The sequence below is a fragment of the Hippocampus zosterae genome, chromosome 20, assembly GCF_025434085.1.
Source record: "Hippocampus zosterae strain Florida chromosome 20, ASM2543408v3, whole genome shotgun sequence".
Lineage (NCBI taxonomy): Eukaryota > Metazoa > Chordata > Actinopteri > Syngnathiformes > Syngnathidae > Hippocampus > Hippocampus zosterae.
The window spans coordinates 2,751,551-2,776,423 of record NC_067470.1 but is presented as its reverse complement, the minus strand read 5'-3'; the positions used below and the strand labels follow the sequence as shown (position 1 = coordinate 2,776,423).

The 24,873-nt window shown below is 45.8% G+C and overlaps 1 protein-coding gene across 2 annotated transcripts in view; it reads right to left on the bottom strand.

The window, feature by feature from the left end:
- The window catches only part of LOC127593137 (protein disulfide-isomerase TMX3-like), a 48,363-nt gene that overhangs the window by 14,485 nt on the left and 9,005 nt on the right, over nucleotides 1-24,873 (bottom strand). The window contains exons 13-16 of one of the 2 annotated variants that reach the window (XM_052054382.1): nucleotides 24,702-24,758; nucleotides 23,253-23,382; nucleotides 21,994-22,062; nucleotides 17,673-19,176 (exon numbers count right to left, since the gene is read on the bottom strand). In XM_052054382.1, the coding sequence (XP_051910342.1) occupies nucleotides 18,895-19,176; nucleotides 21,994-22,062; nucleotides 23,253-23,382; nucleotides 24,702-24,758 (538 nt within the window). In that variant the 3' untranslated portion in view covers nucleotides 17,673-18,894. Of the gene's footprint in view, nucleotides 1-17,672; nucleotides 19,177-21,993; nucleotides 22,063-23,252; nucleotides 23,383-24,701; nucleotides 24,759-24,873 lie in introns of those variants that run through there. The other variant, XR_007960333.1, reaches the window with a different exon arrangement.

Genomic DNA, 24,873 nt, shown 5'->3' with positions numbered 1-24,873 from the left:
GTTCCCATTAAGTAAACAACACGGTGCCCATTGTGAGGTGTCAGAACCAATTTATAGACCTTAAAAGGACGAAAAACAGATTCAAGCTGTATACAACTCAACGTCTTCGGCTGAAAGTAATCAGAGGTAATACAAGTTGGAAATCTACCACATTCAAAAGTTGCCCACGAGCTATGCCTTCGATATTTGATTGGTTGAGAATGACAACATGCGCAAGGAGCATTGGAAAACACAGTCACACTGAACTAACCCTGTGGTAAATGGTTACAACCGTATGTACCGTATTTTCCGCAAAATAAGGCGCACCTGGAGGCATTCCATTTTCTCAAAAAGTATAGCGCTTTTTAAATAAATCTGTAATTGTATTGTATTCCTTTAGTATAGCTCCATCTAGTGGATGCATAACACAACCACAGCCAGGATGGTCGATTCGATTCTATGCGCCTTACAATGCGGTGAGCCCTATATATGAAAACAGTTTTAAAAAAGACCATGCATTGAGGGTGCGCCTTATACGCCGAAGCACCTTATAGTGCGGAAAATACGGTGTGTGTGTGCGTGTGTGTATATAGTATGTATAATTACAAATGGACTGACAGCATTTTGTACAGAAGCTTGTCGTGTATTTTTAGACGAGTCTAAATTGACACACGTGTGCATCACCTTCGGAGTGATGAAGGTTCATTTTGCACGATGAGCATAGCGGTTGCCATGGAGCCTCTTGAAATTTATTTCGATTTCCCGTGTCATCCCGCACCAATGGTATCAAAGTCACTTTACTTGCTGCATGCTCGCCGGCCGTCTCAACTCGCTGATTGCAAAGCTCATGCAAATGTGATCAGCTTTGTTGGCCCGCAGCCGGCATGGAGAATTATCTCGCTCGCGAGATTCATTCACATGTGAGGAAATTAAACCACCGGGAGACAAGTGGAGACCATAAAGCATGTTTCAAATAAAACCTTGTCCTGCATCCTATTTGGAATCCCCACTTTTAAACCAGAGCCAGCCTTCAAAAACAAACTTGAAACCGGAACCCTGGCTGCAAACTCTAATGTGAAAGCCTGATTGGAAGCCTCGCGTAGCTCTAATTTTTTCACGTGTTGCAACACGAGGCTCCAAAAATCCCGTTTGATGAGAAGCCTTCCGACGGAAATGGAAAGGCAGCGCGGAGAGTAATATGAAATATGAAAGCGCCGCAACTATTTAGTGGGACCGAACGAGCCGGAGTGACAAAGCGGGTCCGGAAGGACGCAGCGGAAGGATTAATTGCGCTAGCGTGGGCGATTGGGCACCCAGGAGTAACGTAGAGCGCGCTTTTTCCGAGTGCACCGCGAATGTGTTTTGCTTGCGAGTGCCTGAAATGACCTAATTTGAACCCAATCTCAAGGTGGGATATACGCAGTCAGATTTCGATTGCCATTCTGCCTTACAGGTGAATTCAAACGAATTTAAATACAGATCGTCCAGAAAAAGTGTAAACACCGGAATACTAAAATCGGGGGACTTATTTCACTGAGCATTTGAGGAACTCATTGGGCGAGTCTTTTTTTTTTTTTTTTTTTTGCGACACGTTACAGAAGTGACAACCGGACACATGTCCTTGCTTGTCAGTCCCTTTGTGATTTTGGCAAAGGGCAGGCCTGCAGCACAAAAGAGGTTTTCGCATCCCGTACCTTCAAATTCTATCCTTGCTTTGTCCACACTATTTCATCCGTCATAATCCTGCCAGCCGCCTCCCGCGGCAGCCGCCTCCTCGCAGAGCAGGCCACTCAATCAAGCACGATTTTGCCTGCAATTCAGTATGACAAATAGTCGCCTTACTGACAAACTGACAAAATGGACGTGGGAGCGGTGCATACGGCAGGCGGCTTTTTTTTTTGCTGAAATGAGAAAACGCAACGTCTGTGTTGTAATGTCACTGCAGTGGGTCAAGGTTTGCATCGGACACAACCCACTGGCTGGTGGCACCTTGATGCAAACATGCGGCGTTCTGCTCTCCTGAGTTGAACCCTCACCTTGACAATTCAACATTTGTCAGCTGTCTATTTGAAAAAAAAAAAAACATTATCACCGTCAGAAACACAAAGCTACCTTTTGCGTCAATACTGTGGTGTATGCGCTTTGGACACCTGGGGGCAGTATAATACAGACAGAGGGGTGAAGAAGAGATACGCGACTGACTCCGTAAGCTGCAGCAATATTAGTCATTTTCCGAAAGGATAAAGAATATATGCCTGCGAGTATTGCCATGTCTGTCTACAGGTGTTGCTCCACCATTTGTGTTCAAGTCAGGCCATTATGTGATCGCACAATTTACATGATGCTAATTTGCGACATTCAGCAACTAGCAGGCTAAAAAAAAAGTCTTTACTTGTCTGGCGAATGATAATGAAATGAACGAGCAGTTCCTTTTCGTTGCGTGTGTAGCTTGTGCGAGCACATATCAAAATGTTCCAAATGACTGGATAATGTGTCATATTTAGTCAGACGTGGTAGTCAAAGCTAATTGCGGCACATTGCCTGGTGGTGAATCATTCCAAACTAGCTAATGGATAAGAAAATGGTGCGTTCAAATTACTGACCCATGTCCTCCCAAAGCAATGAAGAACGCCACAAAGGGTATTTTTTTTAAATTACTAACGCGTCATTGATCTGCTGTGCGTCAAACAGACCCTGAAATTGTTTTTTGGCTTTTTTTTTCTTCAAAAGGAGATGCAGGAGGATGCCGGCGTTAATGTCGTGAAAACAACCGCTGTCGAAAGTGCCCTTGCAAGCAATTTCTAATGACTCGGGGTTCGAAAAGTATGCATATATATTGTCTCAGCCATCAGCTGGTGTGAAAAACACTACCAAAAAAAAAAAATCCCAGTAACAAACAACGATCCATTTTTGGGAGGCTTTGTAGTTAATAGCCCCCCCCCCCTCCCCCCGCGTCTAATGAGAAGCTCATTTATGTGACAAGTGTTTTTGTTGACGCGTTTCGTCCTGAATAAAGGGGCCGCTGCCGTCGTAGTCATAAATAAATGACTGGCTCTCTTCAATGACAGCCAAAAATGTGTCGGATTCTTGGCATCGCTCCCTCCGTCAAATCATGAGGAAGTTGTTTGGTGTTTTTGTCGCGTTCGCTGCCAAATTCAGACTTTGAAGGGCACTTTCAAGAGTTATATATTTTAGATTAATAAACAAAAACATCACACCAGAGGTGATTCACAACATTTCGGGCTGTTAGCGCAACGTGCATTTATCTTTTTTTTATGACAGGCGTGTAAGCGTAAGAAACGCAGATTAGCGCAGTCGTTGATATACAGCATATCAATGAGTTAACTGATTAAGGCACAGGTGTCAAAGTCAAGGCCCGGGGGCCAGATCTGGTCCGCCACATCATCTTATGTGGCCCGTGAAAGCAAATCAAACATGTCAAGTTCCATGATGCTTGCTAAAGTCTGGACCAAAAATTTCAATAGCAGTCATTATTCTTGACTTCTGATTTTAAAACTAGCTATCCATCAATTTGTTGTGCGCTGTAAGGTAAGAAAAAGATTGGATTCAAGAGACCTTCGAAAGCCAGAGGCGGGCAAAAAACAGCAAGAAATAGATTTGCTTCCTGTTGCCTGACTGGACCTTCAGACAAGCCGAAAGTTTGTAGCTCTAACTTTTGATTTAATCTCCTTTTTCCCTGACTGCACATCCACACAAACACTATTTCTCTTATCGTACTTAGTATGCACCCTGAAAGCCAAACGGGGGACGCTCGCATTCCTCCATTTGCTACCTGGTATACAGAGGTGGCAGAGGATGCCGAGGCGGACGCTTTATCTTCCCGCTCAGCCGGCCGGGCTGGGCCGGGGCGATGGGCTGTGTCTGTTGACAAATGCTTCCGCTCCTCGCAGATAAATGGAATCGGTTCAACAGGAAATGCTCAGGTGGGCCGGCTCGTTTCATGATATGATGCAAAGCCCGATCAAGGCGTCGGCGTCAAACCGACAGAACCAGACCACCACGCGAGACTAGAAAAGTGGAATTGCCTATTTTGCGACCGGGGCAAGTTCAGACTGCCCCATTTTGGGTCGTCATTCCACAGAAAGGTTTTCACACGGATAAAATGACAAGACACGATAGCTCGACAGCGAGACTTAAAGACAACTAGCATAGAAATGTGACATACTGCCCTGTCGGCAAAGTCCTTCGAGTTTGCGTCCCCATTCTGACACACAAACAGCCCACTTGTGATTGTATTCCCCGCCCCCTTTCTGGCCTAGTGATGCAATTGCCGTGAAACGGGCAGCAGCGGCGGCGGCGGGCGGGCAACACTTAATGTCCACTTTTGACGTATTGTGCCATTAACAACAAAAGTGTCACGCCGCCCGAGGAGATGGGACAGGACGGCGTCTGGGACCCGCGCGTGCATCAGATGCGGCGGGATGGCTCTCCGGGCCGTCTCCAGACACTAATAGTCAATTGATTCATTTGCGTTACGGCCCACCGTCCGCCAGCTCTGGGAGTCGGCTTGCGCTCTCATTATTTGTCTGGCCCGCAAAGCCCACCCCCGCACGTCTCTTTCAATCTCATCCATCTTATTAAAACGCGACGGGCAAAGAAGCCCCTCGCCCCGTCTTCTCCAGCTCTAATCTGATGGTGCGGAGAAAAACAATTTCATGGGATTCACGGCGCCTTATAAGCCACGACTCCTCCGGGACAAAACACTCCGAGGGTCCGAGATGAGATGGAGCTCCCGATCAATCACGGCCACCGTGCCATTCTTCTCCTGTGTTGTTTGACAAACAACGGCTGCCTCCAAAGTCGCAATTTTGGTTTGTGGGGGCGAACGAAATTTGTCTACAACAGATGGGATTTTTCAAACCTGAAGAAATTTGTCTGCGGAGTGGGTTTAGATTTTGCCTTCTTATGGCAGCCGATTTTTGTTGTTTTTTGTTTTTATTACATGCACCACAAAGAGAGCGAGAAAAATGACACACTTGTTGTTCGGGTTTCACGTGCTTGCCCACGAAGCATATCCCGGAAGCTTTACCCAGAGCATTCTGGGAATTTCCATTTTAAAACCAAACAGCCGGTGGCACTTTTCCAGCACAGATCAATTCCCCGTAAATGCTCCAGTGGCCAACAAAACCTTTACAGGGGGCCCATCTGGGAATGGGTTAGCCATTTTAGGAAGTGTGGGGGGGGGGGGGGGGGACAAAAAACAGGCTGTCCTACCCTGGGGCAGACTTTATCGTGTACAGTTAAAATGAAGAGAGCGGTCACATATTAAAGGACCATCTATGCCGCCATTTATCACAAGGCCAATTTACTGCTCGGCCAAACCTCCTAATAGCGTTAGCCTGCAGCTTCAGGGCTGCCAAGGATATCACCTCGACTACGACAACCGCTGCATGTTCCACCCCGACATCGTTTCCCTTTTGGAACTTCGCAGAGGCTACTAATGACTAAAGTTTCATCTGCGCATGCCCTTAATGCAAAGTGGAACAAGGTTAAAAGCAAACCACGATGCGGCAATAAATACACTAGCCGTGGACAGTTTTGTGTTCATTTACCCACTCTGGAGTCTATAAATGTTGATGTCCACACCCCAAAAAAAATTGAGCCCAGTTCTCTTTCATAACAAGCAGGTGGTTAGACATGGCGGACGGTTCGTCAAGCGGATTATCGTCACTCCCGTTTTGTACTATCAAATTTGCTGTGTGTCAAATTTCCATGACAATGGCTAACATACACATTCGCAAATCCTAATGGCTTCCTCCATAAGGCTTCCTTTCTGGGATTACGCAAGTTAAATCAGGAGATCCCATGCAAACCAGCATGTAAAAACCTCAAACTGCGATGGTGTCCCTTTAATTGAAGCCTCCTTTGGGAGCAAAAAAAAAAAAAAAAAAGAAGCTACTTTAATAGCTATCATCTGCTGCAAAACAGCTGAGCATGGGATAATTAAAGTGTTCTCTTTCATGGAACGCACTGTTCCTGATATCCTACTCATCTCCTGGGTTGGAAGGGGTGGGGGGCATTTAAAATGGATAGCTTGGAGGAAAAAAAAGAAGAAAAAAAACTCAAGCGAGTGGATGGACTGGACAAAGTGTTGAAGAGATTGTTGTTCCGTTAGCTCGCAGCTGCTGTCACAAAAGCGCCCCTTCACGCCGACACTCAAACCAAAAAAACAAGTGCTACTGTATTTACTTAAAACAACTACAGTGAAGCTGCAAAAGTTGCACGGAATGATGCAAGACCTAAGTCACAAAACCCAAGGGACATGAAAGTTAGTTTTCAAGGTGAATTTGTCCATCTGCGCGGCAATTTTCGCATTTCACGTGTCGAGTATACCGAAGCACTTAGTTTTGCCAAAATCGGTGAGTTTCCAGACACATGGCCCTCCCCGTCCCCCCGAAAGGCAAGTCATTCAACAAGCACGAATACAAAGACCAGTGATTTATATCAAAATACTGTAACGGCTACAAGCAACGCGTTCTAAAGTAATCGTGATCCGAATTGTTCCATGCATACAATGTAAGATATAAACATGTGTGGTATGAATAGATGAAGGCCAAACAAGAGGGCCTCATGAATATTAACAGATGTGTAGGCTGCAGTGGTGGGAAGCTGCACAGCGCTATCGTTGGAGCAAACATAGCGGGTGCATAATACGGCGTATTGTCTTCCTGTAATTGGAGCTTCTTGAATTATCGCTGCATATTTTAGCGAGTCTGAAATCTTCTATAATATTGGGGGGGGGGGGGTGGGGACCCAACGAAGAACAGATAATACAAGAGGGACGTGGCCGCTCTGCCAAGTCACTAATTCATCTCAAAAATGGCGATTGCATTTGCCACGCTGGCTGGGTTCTGCCTTCTCAGCAGCGACAAATGAGGGCGCCGTTCATCAACTTGAGCAATCTGAGCGCGGCTAACAAATTTCGTGTTAATGCGCCGTTTGGGTACGGCGTCGTTAGGATTTTCATTGACGACGCCTGTCATCCGCGTGCAGAGGCGGGCAAACATTTTGCCTGAATCATGATTGAACACCGCTTTTACATTTTCCGATATTTGAGCATAGCGTTCATGTTCACATTTGCATAATATGACGGCGGCACAAACGTTTTTTTAAAGTATAGTTCAGTTGTATTTAACTTTGTTTAACATGCAATCCATTTTAACTAAGAACTTTTTTCTGAATCCAGAGAAGTACATTTTTTGAAGTACACGATGGTTATAAAATATTTTACTTAAAGTACGGCGGCTAGAAATAGCAGATGTACAAAGGTTGGTGATGAGGGTGGCACTCAGAGGGACAGCTATACGTATTTGAGGCGGTACTTATACTTCGGGGAACAATTGTCCTCATGCAATCCCGCCTTTCAACAGCTGTTTGGGGGCTTGACTCGGTTCAGTCAAGTCGAACGGCATCAGTATGAGCAAGGTGCGGATCGATGCGGCCGCGCGGCTTCTCGCATGCATACGGTGAGCATTCAGCGCTCGCGGCGGGAGACTTTCCAGCAAAATATATCAATGGGCCAGAGGACAGCGTCGGGCAATTTAAATTGAATCATTGTTGGGCGCTGATAAAAACAGAAAACATTTGTGCGGGCCAACTGGAAGATTCTACAAAGAGGTGGCGGGAAATTGTTAACACATTCCCTAAAAGCTCATCTTTTTTTCCCATTTTCAGATTCAGTTTTTTAGGCAGCACGGTGGTCTGCATAATCGTGGTTTATGACAAATTCTCCATCTTTGCTCATCTATCTGTGCTAGCGACGTGGTCCGAGTTTAAAAAAGGTTTGAAAGTAAGCCAGTTCTGAGGTTGGTCGCCTTATGACGGACTCTTCAACTCTTGAATCTGGATAAGTGAGCGCTACTCCAGCAAAGGCTGTCGAGTCGAGCAAAATCCTGCTCGCTCTCCACCCGAAAGCTTCTTTCGGCCACTGCGAGATTGGCCACGGCCTCGCCCTGCGGGCACTTGAAAAACAAACCCGTCTCCAGGTGAAATCTCCTCAAAGCTGAGATAACGCGGCCTAGGGAGCACAAGTGGGCCACATAAAGCCGTTGCCACTTTAAAAACAGCCCTAAGCCATTTTGTTTCAGCGCTGGATTGAGTTGATTTGGAGGGGCCTTGCCATATCTTATCTTGGGCACGAAATCTCCCGCGGGCTCTGGTGCTCTTTCGAACAGATTTTTCCCCATTTTCCAGGCCACACAAACCGTATGAGCGCCTGTTTTCTTAACCAGAGCAAGCCGGAGCGCTCCCAGTGCGGCAATAAACCATTTTATGTTGCCATGGCGATAAAGGTAGAAGCCATTGTCTCCACCACCTGCCTTCACCTTGTTGTTAATGCAGTTATTTCGGCATCGTAAAGTGCTTGTCAGTAAAAAAAATGTCACGCTACAACGGACACAATGAACTTCATATGAGAAAAGCTCAATGCGGTGGACGTGACTGACGTATTCATATGAACCATCGGCCTTTGCGAGTCATTTTATCTAAAAATTCCAAAGAGCGACAGTGAGTGCCCTCACAATGGATTAAAAATAACCCCCCCCCCAAAAAAAAACTGTCAACTCTCAGTTGTCACAGAGGACACGTTCCAGCCACAGTTGCAGTCGGTGGAAATTTGCGGTAGAGAGAGACAAAAGACAGTACTTCAAAACTTACTCTGGATCGCACACTCCTCCAAATAAGAGGCAGTTGGAAGTTGACTGTCAAATTAACACATTAAACCAAAAAAATTATTAATCATTGCACATAAAACAACCAAAATCTTCAACCAAATATAATTTTGTCTCATATAAGCCAGCTAGCGTAATGCTAACACACAATGCAAAATGCCATAACAGGGATGACAGCAATTAGCACATTATGACATTATGAGCAATTAACATTATGAGCTTACCTTGAACATATACGGAGCAGCAACACATATAAACAGACAACAAATATTCTCGCGGGACGACAATTACTGGAGATTGTGGACCGTTTTTCTTTCGACGGATCACTGTGGCATGCCGCTACATGAGTAATTATAAAGGGGGCGGGGGGTAAAATTAAAAAATACTATCAGAAATTGAAAGAAAAACAAAAGGCCAGATGGAGAACTGTATCCATTTTGTCTGCTTATTTAAAACGAACTTCGATTTGTATGTCTCAATGGTCAATTTGACCAGGAGGGTCCATTTGAAGGCAAACAGCTTTCACGCCGGTCGCATTCAAAGCCAAATGTTCACTCGATGCACTTTGCACAGTCCCAAGTGTGCGTTCCTGTTCAAATGTTTGATATTCAGAGTACGTTTCGCAGCCGTCCATGATGAACACATGAGCCTAATGAGCAAAAATAACTCGCTGCAAAGCCAACAACCGTTTCTGGCCAATGATGAGGCCCATTAATCACCCTTCATCTCTCAAAATTGCCCGGAGAACTTTAATGGAGAGCGACTGCAGATATTCAACGCAGATATTTGGGGCTGCTTGTTGGGTGGCAACCCTTCAACTGTATAGAAGACAAACTTACTCTCCTGACCTTGGACATTGTGGGAAGATATTCCATGAACAAGGAAGGGAAGACTGCCATAATCATAGAGAAATAACGGCTAAAAAAAAACAAAACAAAGAAAGACTCTCTGGGGACTGTACACTGTTAGTCCTCTCTCGCAGTTTATCGAGTAGAGGAATGGAAGAATCCTGCCCCTGGGATGCACTCAAACCAGCCAGCCAGATAAAGGCAGTCGTCCGACATGAAGCCTGGTTGGAATTTTAAAAATGCAAACTCCACAACCACAAAGGAGACGTCCCCGTTGTTTTTATTAGGATCTAATTTTAGCAGTACAGCTGATTTGAGGAAATGCGATTTAGTTTTACCCAAGGCTCATCTGTCATGAAGCTACTTGCTATTTATAATTTCACATATTTAAGAAAATCAGGTAAGAAGTCAAGGGCTGTTAGCTTTCTGAACAGGTTTTACCCCACCTCGCTGGATTCCGTTTTCTTTTACAACTAAAAATGATCGGTATGTTTCCTTTTTGCTAGGTGCTTGCCGTGTTGCTTTTTCGAAGTTCAACATGCACTAGCGAGCCAGTTGGGGTTACAACAGTGTATGCCCCGATGGCTTGCTCATATTCGCCAGCGATGTCAAAAGAGTCTAAGACGATTCAAGCGCGCCTACATGGAATTTATGAATTCAAAATGACTTGTAATTGCATTCTTTTTTTTTTGTTTGTTAATGAAGTCAAGTCCAACATACTGTAAAATAGCTCGTCCGGGTGGGAGAGCTCTTTGATCTGATTTTAAACAATAGACACCTGCATTAAGGCTTTAAAGTAAAAGCTTGAACTTGACATTTTGATCATTTTAAAAACTAAATCAAAGTGGTTATTTGGTGGGCAACCTCCTCGCAATTGTTTGTGGTCTTGCTGAACAAAGGTTAGCGCAACATCTGTTAGCTATCATTGGAACTATTTCCGTCCGTTTTTAAACAATAGACTGTTGCAAAAAACGCACAATTCCCATTTGTGAGATATCAACTTGGAGAATAGCAGGTGTTCTGTCAGGATGAGGGACATTTTCATGACACCACCCTATGCTAAGACAGCTAGCCATGACGAGGAGGCAAAGGTATCCAATTAAAAAGCTTGCTCCTCCATTTCATTCTCAGCTTTGGCTAACAATACAACTCTACGATTAAATACTCGAAGGGAACAAAAATCCCACGTGCCACAGTCAACATCAAGGCATTGCTTGAATGAAAAATATCAAAGTGGTTGCAGGTAACCTCAGAGGACGTCATCTGCGTGACATGATGTCGCTGCTAAATGTCAGTCGTGCAAGATTCTTAATGACACCCGTCACCGATCAGGCTGTACCTCGCTACTTGCTCAAGTCTCGCACAACGGGACGCGGTGAAAAGATTGTCACCGGCGATAAAAGCAGCAAGGGAGCGGGGGGCTTTAGCGCCTGACATCAAATATCCAGGAAATTGCTAGCGTTGCGGCGACACTCAACGCAAGACGTGAAGAGAGACGTCACTCGTCACGCCGGGAGAAAGTCGGCCCTCTTTGTGACAAGATTCACTTTTACAGCCGGACTTTGTGTGCTTTGAATGCGTAAGCAGGTGGGGAGAGTGGCACGGAATACACAGTGGACCCCCGTTTATCGTGTGGGATACGCTCTGAGCCTGAACTGCAGTAGGGGAAAATGTGCGATCTAGACCACACAAAAAGTGTTTGTTTTTTTCCCCCCCAACAGATAAAGTTGAAGCCTTAAAACCTTTCATAAGGTGGCGTATTTATTCACAACCACAAGGCATTATTTTGGCCATGATCCCACAAGAAGTCGTGGGTGGGCGTGAGGTCAAGTCGGGAAGCCGTGTGAACTTTGAACCCCGGGTTTCCTTCGTACGCTCAGATGAAGATGTAATCATATAAAAGCAAGCACGCCCGAGTTGTTCCGAGAAAGGAGATAAATTGAATTGCTGGATGATAAAGTGTTTACGTTGAGGATCCCCTCTGGCATGGGTCGTAATGAGAAGGAAATGGGATGGATAGCGAGTGGGAAGGAGGTAGGGGTCAAATAAACACCTTTGTCTTGGGGAAATATGCTTCCCCGGAGTGGCCGGTTTTATTTTTAGAACCCATGCTGGCTATCAACCTCTAGCCTGAACAACGTGCTTATTATTGCAACCATGATTCCGGCCAGCGAACATGACAGATATCCACCCACACGTGTTCGGCGTGAACTATTTCAATATGCGTCTGACATGGAAAAGAAAGACGAGCTACTACGCTGGAATCCTAAAAACGCCACCCACTCCTCCTTCTTCTCCCCTCATTAAAAATCCCAGAGTGAAAGTATACATTTCACAAGTTGCATGACTCTATTCTTAGTGTCAACGCCCTGCAGGATGATTTCATGCTCGACACTGGGATGCATTACGGATGCTTTTGGATTGGGCTTGTGTTCACGCGGGCCGCTTCCTTATAATCGGCTTTTCAGCGAGGGAAAGAAAAGTTCACTCATGTGTAAAGGTCGACCAGTCTCCGCAAAGGGAGGAGAAAAAAAAAAACATGGCTCAAGGCTGAGGGCGGCCTTAAAGAGGCAACAAACTGTCACATTTCTCCAAACGTAATGACTTGAACCTAAACTTTGCCTGACCTTAAACCTTTTTCTTCGCTATTGCCAGAACTGTGGCAAGAAGTAACCGTGTGGCAACGAAGCAGAATCGGTTAAAAGTTGCAGCCTGTGCTCCCGAGCTTTGGGATGCACAAATTAATTGGCACGCGATAGTCCCCAAGTGTGATAGTCTATCACATGGGTCAATGAAGAGAGTGCTCCAAAGCGAGACCATCCCGATGTGGCTTCACAGCGACAGTTGTGACTTTGATTGTCACATTTGCGCCGCTAAAACGAAGGGAAGCTATTCCAACAGAGCCGACCGCTGCATTCATCCTTCCCAACGAGACACCTCTGCTCTCGGGAGAGGGCAACACGGTTTCATGCTAACCGCAGTGAGAAACAGTTCTTAACGCCAGGTACAAAAATAATTCGGCTATTTTTGGAGGTCGCTTCTTTAAGGTGCCCTGAGGGGGAAAAAAAGTGTTTGTGAAAGTCAAAGGGAGTGTTTTGACAAAAGTACAAAGTGCAGCGTTGAGCGCGCAAAATGTCAAGACGTTTGTAGTGAAACGTAGCGGGAACAAACCGTGCGTCAAAATGATCCGTACCGGTTCTAAAGACGCGCCGACACATCTCCGGGGATGAGACAGAGTGACTTTTTTTTTAAGGCGGATTGTGAACGCACAAAATTGTGAGCCATAGCGACACGTTGAGATCACACCGATGAACTCCCTCGTTCCCTTCAAGATGACTTTTCCCTCAAGAGCGGCACCTACAAGTGGCAACGTTTTATCCAACATGAGAAAGTTTGAAGTGTACTTGCCATCTGTGTGCAGATGCAATCATGCGCGCATACAGAAGCGGAAATGCGGAGAAAAACCTCGCTTGTTAAATTGAACCGGTGACCTGTGAGGAAGGAGGGTCAACCAATCTGGCGCTGAGGTGTTTGAGGTCTCGGGTTCAAACAAAAAAAATAAATCAAACAAGAGTATTTTGTAAGTTGGACCTGGCTGACTTTACGAGTAGAAGAATTGAGGAATAGATTCGAGGTAGTGCATTCGCACATTCTACCAGGGAAAATAACAGCACTTGGGTAGTTAATTTTTATTGCCGCTACAGAAGACGTCTTCCGGCAAAGACTCTTGAGGCCGACACTCTCATTTACACCGCACTCAACCAGTTGGCCGCACAATTGGTAAACAGGCTTTTCAGGCCGCGCTTCCCGCTAATCTGCCGGGGGTGCTCCTTGGCCTCGGAGAAACCCACACCATTGACGTACTTCGTCGGCCGGGGGGGGGCCCCTTGAGGTGCGGCGAGCGATGCAGATAATGAGTGTGAGGAGGTTTGGTGCCGGAGATCGATGCGAGCCGTTAGGGCCCAGATTGTCGATGTCTCCGTAATCGCCTGTTATCGCTCTCAACAAGACCTGAGCCACAGGTGCGCTCAGAGTCCCCACGCTGCTCCACTGCTCCCTCTCCCTCATAAATAGAACATCACTGGACACTGAATAAGGCACACTAGTATCGCGATGTCACAAACTCATATCTATTGTTTTCTATACACGTGAACTACTATACGATACATTTCTGTAACATCTATTCATTAGCACTGATAATTCTAGCTTAGTATCCGTCCAACTTATTTTTAATCAATATTATGTAGTTGTCTCGATTTTAAGTTGAGAAAGTCTCAATTTAGTTTCCCTAATGACGTTGCGTGTAGTTTGGCGTTAGCTTATGATATCAGGTGAGCTTTGGAATTTCGCAAAGTAGTTAGCTTCTCAAGCGACGTAGCATTTATGTCTACGTAGCTATCACCATGACCGATACGAACGACATATATTAATACATTGGGTAATTTGGTTTAAAATGCAATAAAGACTAAAAATGAAACCCGTAACTTGACAAACTAGTATGTCGGGGTGAGTCAAGTTATCACTGTAGTTGGAGGCTAATGGGTGTCCACTGGAGGCCATATTAGTTGACATTTCCCTGCTCCGCTGATTTCCGTCAATGCTTCGACCTTTCGGCGGGAGTTTTGGTGCGACCTACGCAGGCCCCCCCGCAGGGGAGACCTGGTGGCAAGACTCGCACAAAGCGGGGTTCCTATTGATCGGTCAGCACTCTCAAAATAAATAAATAAGAGATAAGTAACAGTCAAAGGCCGGCAATGACACAGAGGTGACTAACGTGTGCTTCTCAATGGTGAGGTGGAATTTTTCCACCCCGGTTTTTCCGCTTTGAGATTCTTCTCCACAATCCCTCCCCCTACACTTTAAGACAGGAGGAATTCTTTTTAACATCACCTGGTCTTGGGCAAATTCAGATTTCCATCTTTCCCGCCCACCTCGCACAGGGGGAGCCCAGCGAGCTGAAAGCTACACTCCTCCTCTGGTCTGTTCTCTCCGGTGCATCTCTTCACGTCGTACCTAAAGTAGTAATTTTCTTTTATATGGTAAAACAAGAACCGCACGGAAACATTGCAAATGAACTGAGTGTCATCAGACCCCCGCAACTTATTTTTATAGGAGCACGGAGGGTTTAGAGGGAGATAGTGGCGGTCTGTGGGCTGACAAAAAATTCATGGCGACCAAACTGTGGTCGTGAGGCAGAAAGCCGCCGCGCAAATAGGCGAAAAAACCTCACCCTGCTTTCTCTCTGAGAATGATTGAAGCTACCAAGCCCAAAATTCCCAATTTGGGGGTCAGCAGATTCCTCCTGGTTTGCATCAGAGCAATTTCGCTGCCCTCGAGGTTGCACTCCGTAATGGTGCACGTCAAATTCAGTCTCCTTGGAGATTGCGCAATGGGTGAAGTGGGTGGGGGGGGGGGTGGGGGGGCGTGGGGTAGAAGGTGATCATGGCCAATGGTTACAGAATAATGGGTGGGGGGAGAGGGAGAGGAGCAAAAATCTCAAGAGGGATTTGAGGCATATTCATGGTGTAATATTAATTCCATATATATGCTTATTAGCACATGTTTTATTCATTGCTTGTATTCTCTGCGCTGGGAGAATAGGCAATAAAAACTCAAATTTGGAAAGCAGCGGCTCACGCATTAATTCCGTTTGACATTGGCCGCTCGAGCGTGATGCTGACTGACGCGCGTCAGCGTGTCGCCGACGTAAGCACGGCACGGGTTGGGGGAAACTGACTGGATGAGCAAGAGATGAGCAATTAGGCTATTGTGGATATACTGTACTGTATTCATGAAATGAATGAGTTGCCAAGAAAAATGCAGAGAGGGAGTTTTAAGTAGGAGAGCGAAATTTCCAAACAGGTCTGTCACATATTTTGTCACACCAGTTTCCATTTGGCGCAGTTTGGATAGGTACACATATACAATAAATTATCCTAAAATAGCTCAACTCTTGATTTTCTTGTGCGATGCTATTGTGCAATGTCTCAAAATAACCAACCCAACGGTCACATTTTTTCTACCCTTGAGGCCAGTTTGTATTTAGCGCTTTGGTTTAACACTTGGAGGTTTGGTTCAATTTGGGGCACAATTTATTGGATTCCAGTTTTAAAGTGTAATGTAAAAATTATAACTTCCAACATGATCCGCTTAGTGAAAAGCTTTTTCACAAGGCCCCCCCTCCAAAAATTCTGGCATTCATGCTTGTTGTGCCCTAAATTAAAGCCGACGTGGCTGCACTGAAATAACAAGCAGTTGTGAAAGCCACCCATAATGTCTCCTGGGAACAATAGGGCAAACAAAGAGCTTTTTGCTTGGTGACGAGCGATAAGGTTCATGTTATCAGTGAGCCCAGAGGGGGCCATTAGTGTCGCTCCCCGCAAACAACTGGCCCGCAGCCTTGTTATTGCTTATTTTAAATGCAGCCATTAGCAACAAGCAAGCATCTTGAGATTAGTTTGCAGCTTCATTTTATTTATTAATTTTACAGACTAATTGCATAGATTTTATGATAACACGCGGGCCAATTAGGTGACAGCATCCAAAGAAGCCATTTTAAAAAAGATTTGAGAATCTTCAGAGTTGGCTTGTGAAGTTGTTTTTGTTGCAGTACGCTAATTATGTGGCATTTATTTAAGCCACTGTCGACAGAGCTAGCTCATTAGCAACAAACGTTAAAACAGCCATCGTTGTTAATGAACGATAATTTCCATCTCAGAGTAGCTGATGAACAAAAATTGCTAAATATACTGTAGATGCTATAAGCAGTGGTTTAGTGGGGATTTTTCAAGTGGGTGTACGCAATTCTGGGATGTTCTATATATACATCCAGAACATCAATCATAGGCTACAACACCAGTTGAACCAACGTTAAATTTAATGTTTTACGACTCCAAAATAATCACAGGCCAACATTATTAAGCATAACTCGCATTAGGGCTAAAACCGAAATAAAAATTGAATGTGGCGTCGGAAGAAGTGGGTGGACGACGTACCCCCGCGTACCACGCTCACTACACCCCTGGCTATAAGTGATGAATGTTAGCAGCTGATAACTACTTAGGGCTATAACTGATACTAAAGACACCTAAACATAACTTCGCGTAAGTTAAAACCTACTCGCGGCTACAGTAGCTCCAGTGACTTGCTATGGCTTAAGGACCAAAACTGAATGTCAACATGCTGTTTTGTAGGTCACTAACTTAGCCTTGTTTCCTTTATAAAATTTGAAAAGTAACTTGCTAGCACCGAGGGTTGCTAAAAGCATAATGTCCTGAAGCTACTTTCAGCTTATATTGCATATCTTGGTCATCATTTTGACCAAGATATGCAATATAAGCTAATGGCATCAAGGGCACAACCCTGAAAAAGATTATGTGCAAAAGCTTTTAACTGGAATAAATCCTGCTTGCTTCTTGAAATATAGCACTCAGCTCATAGCGCTCAAGCCGTTTTTCATCCATATCCTATTTTGGGGAATGGGGGGGGGGATTAAAGCGTTCAAAGGTTTTTCAATGTGTACATTAGCGTGTATTAGCTGTTAACATAAAATGGCAACGCTGGCTAACGCATGAGCGCGGCTCCAGTTAACAAAAGCTATTTCCCTGACCGATAAAATACAGCTAATAAAATCTACAAACAGCCAATAACGCTCTCATCTTTCGAACGCTGATAGATAGCTTGCTTGATACTGTTCAGACAAGCTAGAAATAAACCATTCTCTTAGCTCGTTTAAAAACAGTCATGGATAGGAAAAAGCTGCTATTCATACCAACAGAATCTCTTCGCAGCTACAATGGTTAATTCAAAGGTTGCTGAAACGTGGCAGTCAACAAATCTCCAAGTTACTAAAGAGCTAAAATGTATTCTTGCCGATTACCATTCAGACAGGCTAAAAATAGTGGTCAACAGCCTTTAGCAGCTACAGTTAGCTAGCGCCACAAGCTAAACACCAAGTGACGGGTAAAAGGGACAAGTTCAAACCTGTGAAAGAATGTACATCAATCAATCACAATTGCAATTGTTACAATGCCTCAAGGAAAATTAATCGCTGCTGTAATCTGCATAAAAATACATAATTGGATGGAAGCATGTCTCTGTGGAAGACAAACAACAGACATATCAGGGACGTGCAGGGTATAAAACACTATGTCAGTCAACAAGAAAAAGAAATCTTTATTTCAGTCCAATGTGGAAAAAAAACAGAGTCCAGAAGGCAAACCGAGGGCACACATTTTTTTTAAGCAAACATAACCCTGACGCAGCATAAACTTTTGAAACTAGTGAAAACTATGATAATGCCAAGTCCGCTTTGAGTTGCAATGGGCGGCGCAAGACGAGATATTTTTCAAATGATCTTTGAAGACGAAGAGGAAACGTTTAAAATGGAACCTGGGAATGCTGAGAGACGAGTACCGGTACAGTACTAAATTTTCAGTCACTAGTTAAGCAACACCGGCATTTCGAAAAAGTCCTCGCTACAAGTGGCTTTTTTTTAAAAGTGAATTGTTTTTCTTTATATGTGGGAAAGTAGAAGACAAACAAGATACTTATGTTTCACATAAAAAGAAAAAAAACATATTGGGAAGATGCACGCTTTACACAAAATGGACAAAAGTCTTTGGGACGATGCTATAACAATCAACTTGGGGCTGTCCCAATCATTTTGGGTCATTGCATGCAGATTTGGATTTTCATGAAACTTGCTGTACTTGTTGATAATGATAGCACAACGCTAGACCTCAAATTTTCGGTCAATTGCCGCAGGGGTCTGCTAGCTACAGCCTGACAAATTTTGAGATTGCGGGCAAAAAGGAGCTCCATCAACCAATAAACGGAGTTGGCAATTGAAACACGACGCGGAATATTACAAGGACATTCGGGAACCCGTCCAAAGGTATCGGGCAGTGCAAGCATCACGTAGTGCCCCTCAATTCACATTTTTTTTGCGACAACCAAAATGTTGCCATTTACGGCAGCGTTTCCCGGGGCACTAATTGGTCAGCGCTTGCGTTTTTGATGGTCATTTTTGTTTGAAGGCAGCATTCACCCTGTTTGTGTTCTGCTAGAGGCGAAGCGGGGAGGGGAAAAGGTGATGTAACAAGGAGGAAATGCTTTGCGCGGTCAACAACGGGGTATCGAGGTCGCACAAGACGCGGTGGGTTCAGGGTGCCGTTTTCACGCTCCGGCGGAAAACAAAAAGGCCATTAAATAAAGAGCGAGAATTACGGTAGGAGACTCTATGGTATTGTTTGAAGCGGGCGGGTGAGATGGAAAAGCAAACGTCAGCGAAACGAGCTGCGTCGTCAAGGTGTCGTTGAGTTCCACGTCACATCCATTCAACTCATCCATCCATCCATCCATCAGACAGCCCAGCGTTAATCCATTTTCTTCTCTTCCGGATCCTTCTCCAACGCTACCTCACGCTTGGGGCCCGCCGAGCACACGTTCTCTTCCTCCTCCTCCTCTTCTCCTTCTTCCTCCCCCTCCCCCTCCTCCTCCTTCTCCTCGTCAGTCAGACCCTCCCGCTTGATTGCGTCGATGTCGTCCGAGCCGTCGTCCGTCTCGGCCGTGCAGATGCCGTAGCACATGAGGCTGATCACGCCCAGCGGCAGGCCAAACAGGAAGCAGCCCAATAGTGGTGAGCTGCGGAACACTGACTGATGGGTGGGAAATGAAAGGACGGGTCGGGTTGGTTGGGGAGGGAGGCGGAGCAAGAGAGGACACAGTTACACAGTTACTTTCTAGGTTTGGATGAATGAGGGCATAATGGCAGGCTTTCGGGATGAACCGAGGGCGCGGTTCAGGCCGCTGCCTAAACGGGCTGTAGAAGCAGCATGACAGAAAGTGTCAAAACGCCTCTTTAGAGGCTTCGTGTGGCTGGGTGGGACTGAGCAGAGGTCATTTTGGATGAGGTGAGATGGAACGAAACCTAGGCTTAAAATAAGCCACCTTGTGCCTAAATGGGATGCAGAAGAAGCATTTTTTTAGCTTCTGTGGCAAGTAAGTGAGTGGGTCTTATTTAGGACTAGGCAAGACTGGAAGGAATTACCTTTTAAGTAACTCCTTAGTTGCCAAAATGGGTTGCAAAAGAAGCGTCAGAGCACTCTTCTAATACATCTTCGGAGGCTTGTGTGCGGGAAATTTAACTCGTGGGTTTCATGGCGAGCCGGGAAGGAATGAAGTGAGTCTTAAATCAGCTATTCCGCTACCTAAACGGGCTGCAAAAAAAGTCAAACTGGAAGTTCAGACTAGTGGAAAGTAATGCAAATGGAGCGAGGTCGCTCAGACGGGCAAAGTTAAGCCTTGTTAATTTGCCAGCGCAATAAGCTGCAAAAGATGACATAAAAAAAGGAAACATTCTGCAGCACTCCAAGCCACGTGAGTTATTTCCAAGCAAGCATTGCAATTCAAAGGATTTGAGCTACAGCACAAACGAGTGGAAAGTGAAGTGAAATACTACTTCCTCCTTGCACGTTGAGAGCGCAAAATGCACTTGAGGACCAGTGTTGAAGTGGAAAAACCTAAGCCAATCCAGGGGAACCAAGCGTGCACAACCCTTTGGTCCAAGGCCGTATCCTCGGCATCCCCCAAGCAGCAGCAGTAAGCGTGAAAGCATTTATCCAATTCTTCTCGAAAAACTCCTTCCCGGCGGCTAATAAGTTAGCAGGCCTTAATGCGGAACACGCTGGTTGGGCAAGAAATGAAGGACGCCGGGATGGGAGCCTTCAATCACGGCATGACTTACGAGAGAAATCCGCTCGCTCGCTCCAGCCGTCGTCGCGCATTCCTGACCACCAGATGTGAAAGCCGTGGCGGCGCTACGCTAACGGCAGTGACGGCCGACCGCTGTGCCGCTGCGAGAGGCGGGTGGGGTTGACACAAATTGTACTGAAGTAATAGTACAGTTACTTTAGAATAATATCGCTCAGTCAAACTCGTCACAAAATAAGTCGTCTTCAATGCTTCGGCGGCAGAAAGTGGAAATTAACTTCCACTTGTTGCCATTCGGACGACAGAAAAATTGCTTTTGTGGGCCCAGCAATGTAAGTAACATTTATGAGTAAAATGAAACGAGACCATCATTATTTGAATACGCTTTTTGTGACTTTTTTCTCATGTTAAAATATGTGCCTTGGCGCACAAACGCATTGACAGCAGCTGGGGTGGCGGGGGGGGGGGCGGGGGGGGGGGAGACATGACAAAACCGCTCGTCCTATCGCGTACGTCGTCCTGTGGAGGAATGATTGTGAGCTTTACGTTACGACTGCGCCAGATGTTTAAGCAGTCTTCTCACGACCGTGGCAGGATAAACATTATTAGTCCCAAAAGAAACACAGACCCAGAGGAAAAGCCCCCACCCGCTTCCTCCATCAGTTCCACATCATCCCCCCCCCGCCCCCCTTAAGCCCGTTTACTGCTTACCATGCATATTCCTGCCCCGCCAACGTCATTTGTCTCCCAGAGGGAAATGCGCACACGCACATTTGTTCTACTTGCGTCACAGCTCGCCCTCGCCCGCTCCGTAATTGAGATGCGCGGCAAGAACAACGCGGTCGATGAAAAACATCCGGGAGACGCTTACTCAAGTGCCACAATTCAAAATTGATCAAGTGCCGCATGAGAAAGTGACAATACAAAGCACGGGTACACGATGACACGTCATGCAGTGCAACATTGAAGCTTAAACATACATGCAAAGACATCAGTCTTAATAAATGTAATTAAAAAAGGCCGGCACACTTCTCTGTGACCAATAAATTAGAACTACTGTATATGTGGGACGACTAAAAAGCTAAAAAAAAAAAAAGCGGGAAGCACATACTCTGTATTTTTTAGAACCATGAGGCTTTTACCAAACACAGCGTAGTGGATCAATGAAAGTGAGAGAGAGAAAGAGACTGACCAAAGGGTACAGGAAGGCACTAAGCACGGTTTATAATATCGATAATAGCTCATTTAATAACTCTGACATCTGTGGCTATTAATCCCGAGTGGCTACTGTTTGTACACATTTATTTCCATAGCCCAGAGGTTTTGGTATCAAGTGTTGTCATTTCTACACCTGATTTGGGTGTGATGTAAAGATGAAAGTCTGCAGCTGAAACATGTTCATTGCATTTCAAATCCAACGTGGTGGGGTTTAGAGCCAAAAAGAGCTCACTCGTTTCCATGTTCCAATATTTATGGACCCGATTGTATCTTTGTCAATCGCAGGAAATGGTTGGATTCACCATGACATCAAACATGGATAATGGTTAATAGAGTTAAAAGAGTTTAAAGCGTGTAGGAGGAGCAAAACAAACCTCAGAAATGTCCTTTTAGACTGTATGTCGGTTTTAGATTTTTACCCACAAGGGGGGGGGGGGGGGTTTGACCGTATGCACTAACTTTTTATTGACCGAGGCGAAAGCAGAAAGCTAAAATTCACATTCCTTAATCTCTTTTTCATTGAAGAAAATGTAAGAGGAGCTTACCATCACGGTGGATCTGGCGTCAAACAACACGCGCTTGAACCTCTGGATGAAGCCGTCACCTCCTTGAGCCTGCGGGGAGGCGAAAACACTTGAATGGAGTGGCGGGCGCAGACCAAGATTTTGTTTATATGCTAATTTCACGCCAGTGCTCTTTTGCCGCCGGCCATTTGTCGCAATTACGCAACGACGACTCTGGCAGTCGGCAATTATCGGCGTGTTTATAAAGGGCTCGGCGCGGAAGACAATTAGCGTTCGGGCTCTTGCCAGAAGCCTTTAAAATTTGGGTGTGCGCTCAATTATGGAGAAGGCGCACCTCCCCGGGCAGCGGCCTCTGTGAGCGGGTGGGCCAATTAGAGTCGGAGCTACGACAATTTTGGCAAGCTGAGGTGTCAGATTTGTTTACATACAAGTTGTTGCGTTGCCGCGTCAAATCGTGGATGGCAAGCAAGACACCGGCAGATAGGAGAAGAGGACACTCCATAAACGTCATAAAAAATAAAAAAAAATACATAAAGTTTGCAAATGAGCCGGCACCGCCTGTCAGCCGCATCCGCTGGCGCTTCAGACGCGGTCTAACTACACAGCCCGCTCACTCGTGCGTTTCATCCGTCGGAGAAGAAAGCAGCGGGATTCATTTATTTGACTTTGAAAAAGGCGGGGCCCGCTCATTTGTAAATGAGGTCCATTCACTTGGATGAATTCCTGACGCTTCTTTCAAGTTTTGTGGCAAGCACACCCAACATTGGATCTTTTTGTTTCTGCGTTGAGGAAGTGGGCTGTGTGTGTTTTAGCGAGGCAAAAAATAGCCAGGAGCTTTCCAGGAATCGGGAGCGGGCCTCTCTCTGCTGGTGTTTGGTTTTCGACGCTCTTGCACGTGCAGCGTGCTCACGGTTTAACGCGCCGCCTCTCCTGAACGGTGCGCTTGGATTACAACGCCGTGTCGTGTACTAATCTCACTGTTTGTCTTGGACCAAAAGAATGATTTGGAGATAATCTGTTCAGAGGGGATAGCGACATGAAATCTAAACACGCCAAAGGAGATTGCAACAAATACCTCATCGGTATGAACGCTGTTACAAATGGGAGGCAACGCGTTTGGTTACTGCGATCACAATGGGCTAGGAGATAGTAGCGTGCAAAATGGCGACTTCAAACTAAAACAGGAGATGGCCTGTCCTGGTGCTCAGGCCCTAAATAGTTAGCAGGAGGTGAGCGGAATGCAGAATAGACAGTCAAGCGTGAGAAAGGTGATTTCTTACCGGCACGGAACCGTTCAGAACGCCGCTGATGAACTGGACCAGCTGCTCCACCGTCTCGGTCGGATGGTCAGGCAGGAAGTACTGCTCGTTGGCTGTGTTGAGGACGATAATGGAGGGCACCGTCACCTCGCTGAAAACAAACAGGAAACACAGATTTGTTTTTTTTTTAATTTTTTAATTCTTAATCCGTGGTACAGACCAAAAGGCATCAAAGCAGGAACAAATTGTGGTTTCTGCGGTAAGAAAAGTGCCACAGAGAAGAGCACAATGGCATAATCGACAAAGCCTTTGTACTTTTCCCATGGGAATGCTTTCAGAGAGAGAATTCATTGTTGTTGTCTGCCAGAGACAAGGCCAAAAGCAGATGGGCCCCGGCCTTGGAATTTACTCAATGTGTTCTGCAAACGGATCGCATGCTCAAGTCTACAACTATGGCCCTGGCGGTAGGAGACGGTCAGCTTAATGACTTGAAAAGCGAATGGATAATTTAAACGCCATGCTTATTTTGTCCACACAGTAAGTATTTTCAACAAACGGATTGCGCTTCCAGTCAAGAATGTTTTGGGCTGCGTGTGTCAGTCAGTGGTGCAATGTGGGTATACGGCTTCCCAATGTGCATGCCACGAACTTGGAGACGCAAGAGGCTGGAACGGGAGATGGCGTGAGTCAAGGATTGGTTTATTTTCGGGTTAGTGCAGGAAATGAGTGTAAGTACAAGTAATGTCCTCGATTGCATGCGCGCGTTTGTGCGTGTGTGTGTGTGTGTGTGTGTGCGCGCACACGTGTGCCGCAGGGTGAAAGCGGTGGCAGCCTGATGCCAGACCGGCTGCTGCCAGGACACAGTAATCGCTGTGATGACAGAAAGCGGGATAAAAAGCCATCAGATTTATTTCGCCGGGCGTCCTGAGGGAAGGGATTAGTGGACATTGATGGGGCCAGGATTTCATCCCTCAAAGGAGGGCAATTAATCCTGCGCTCCTGCGTCCAAACGCCCGCAAAATCGAGCGCGGGAAGCCCAATCGCATCCCTTCGTCTTTGCCCGGTAACCGCCGGCAGATTTCCAAGACCGACTGTTTAATGAAGTGCGTCGAATGTTTCCCAGGAAGCATACGGACGCCTTACTCATGTACTTGATGATATCAAGACGCATCGTTCGCTCAAGCGAATACCCGCGTCTACCGCCTAATTAAAAGTGGGTCTTTCGGTGGCTCTCGGCCGAGCATCGTGAGCACACCTCTTTGACAAGCCATTAGGTGATACGTGTCACTGTGTACGCGCGCCGCTAATCCTCATACGCACCGCCTGTCGTCTGTTTTACTCTCAGCATCGCACACCAGCAGATTTGCGGCGTTTTGCTGCACGCGAGCAAGGCGCGCGGGAAGTGAGGGAGCGAGGATGACGACGAGGACAAATGAGGGAGTGAAGAAGATCGACTGTTTTGCTGCTCACCCCATGATGAGGCTGTTGATGTAATCGTTGCCGTCCATGTGGCCAAACTGGAAGTCTCTGTGGACACAAGGCCACATTAATTAAGTGCGGCTTAAGATTATGTACACACACACACACCCACACACACACAAAAGAGTAAATTTCCTGTCTGGGTGGAATGCAAACAAATTTC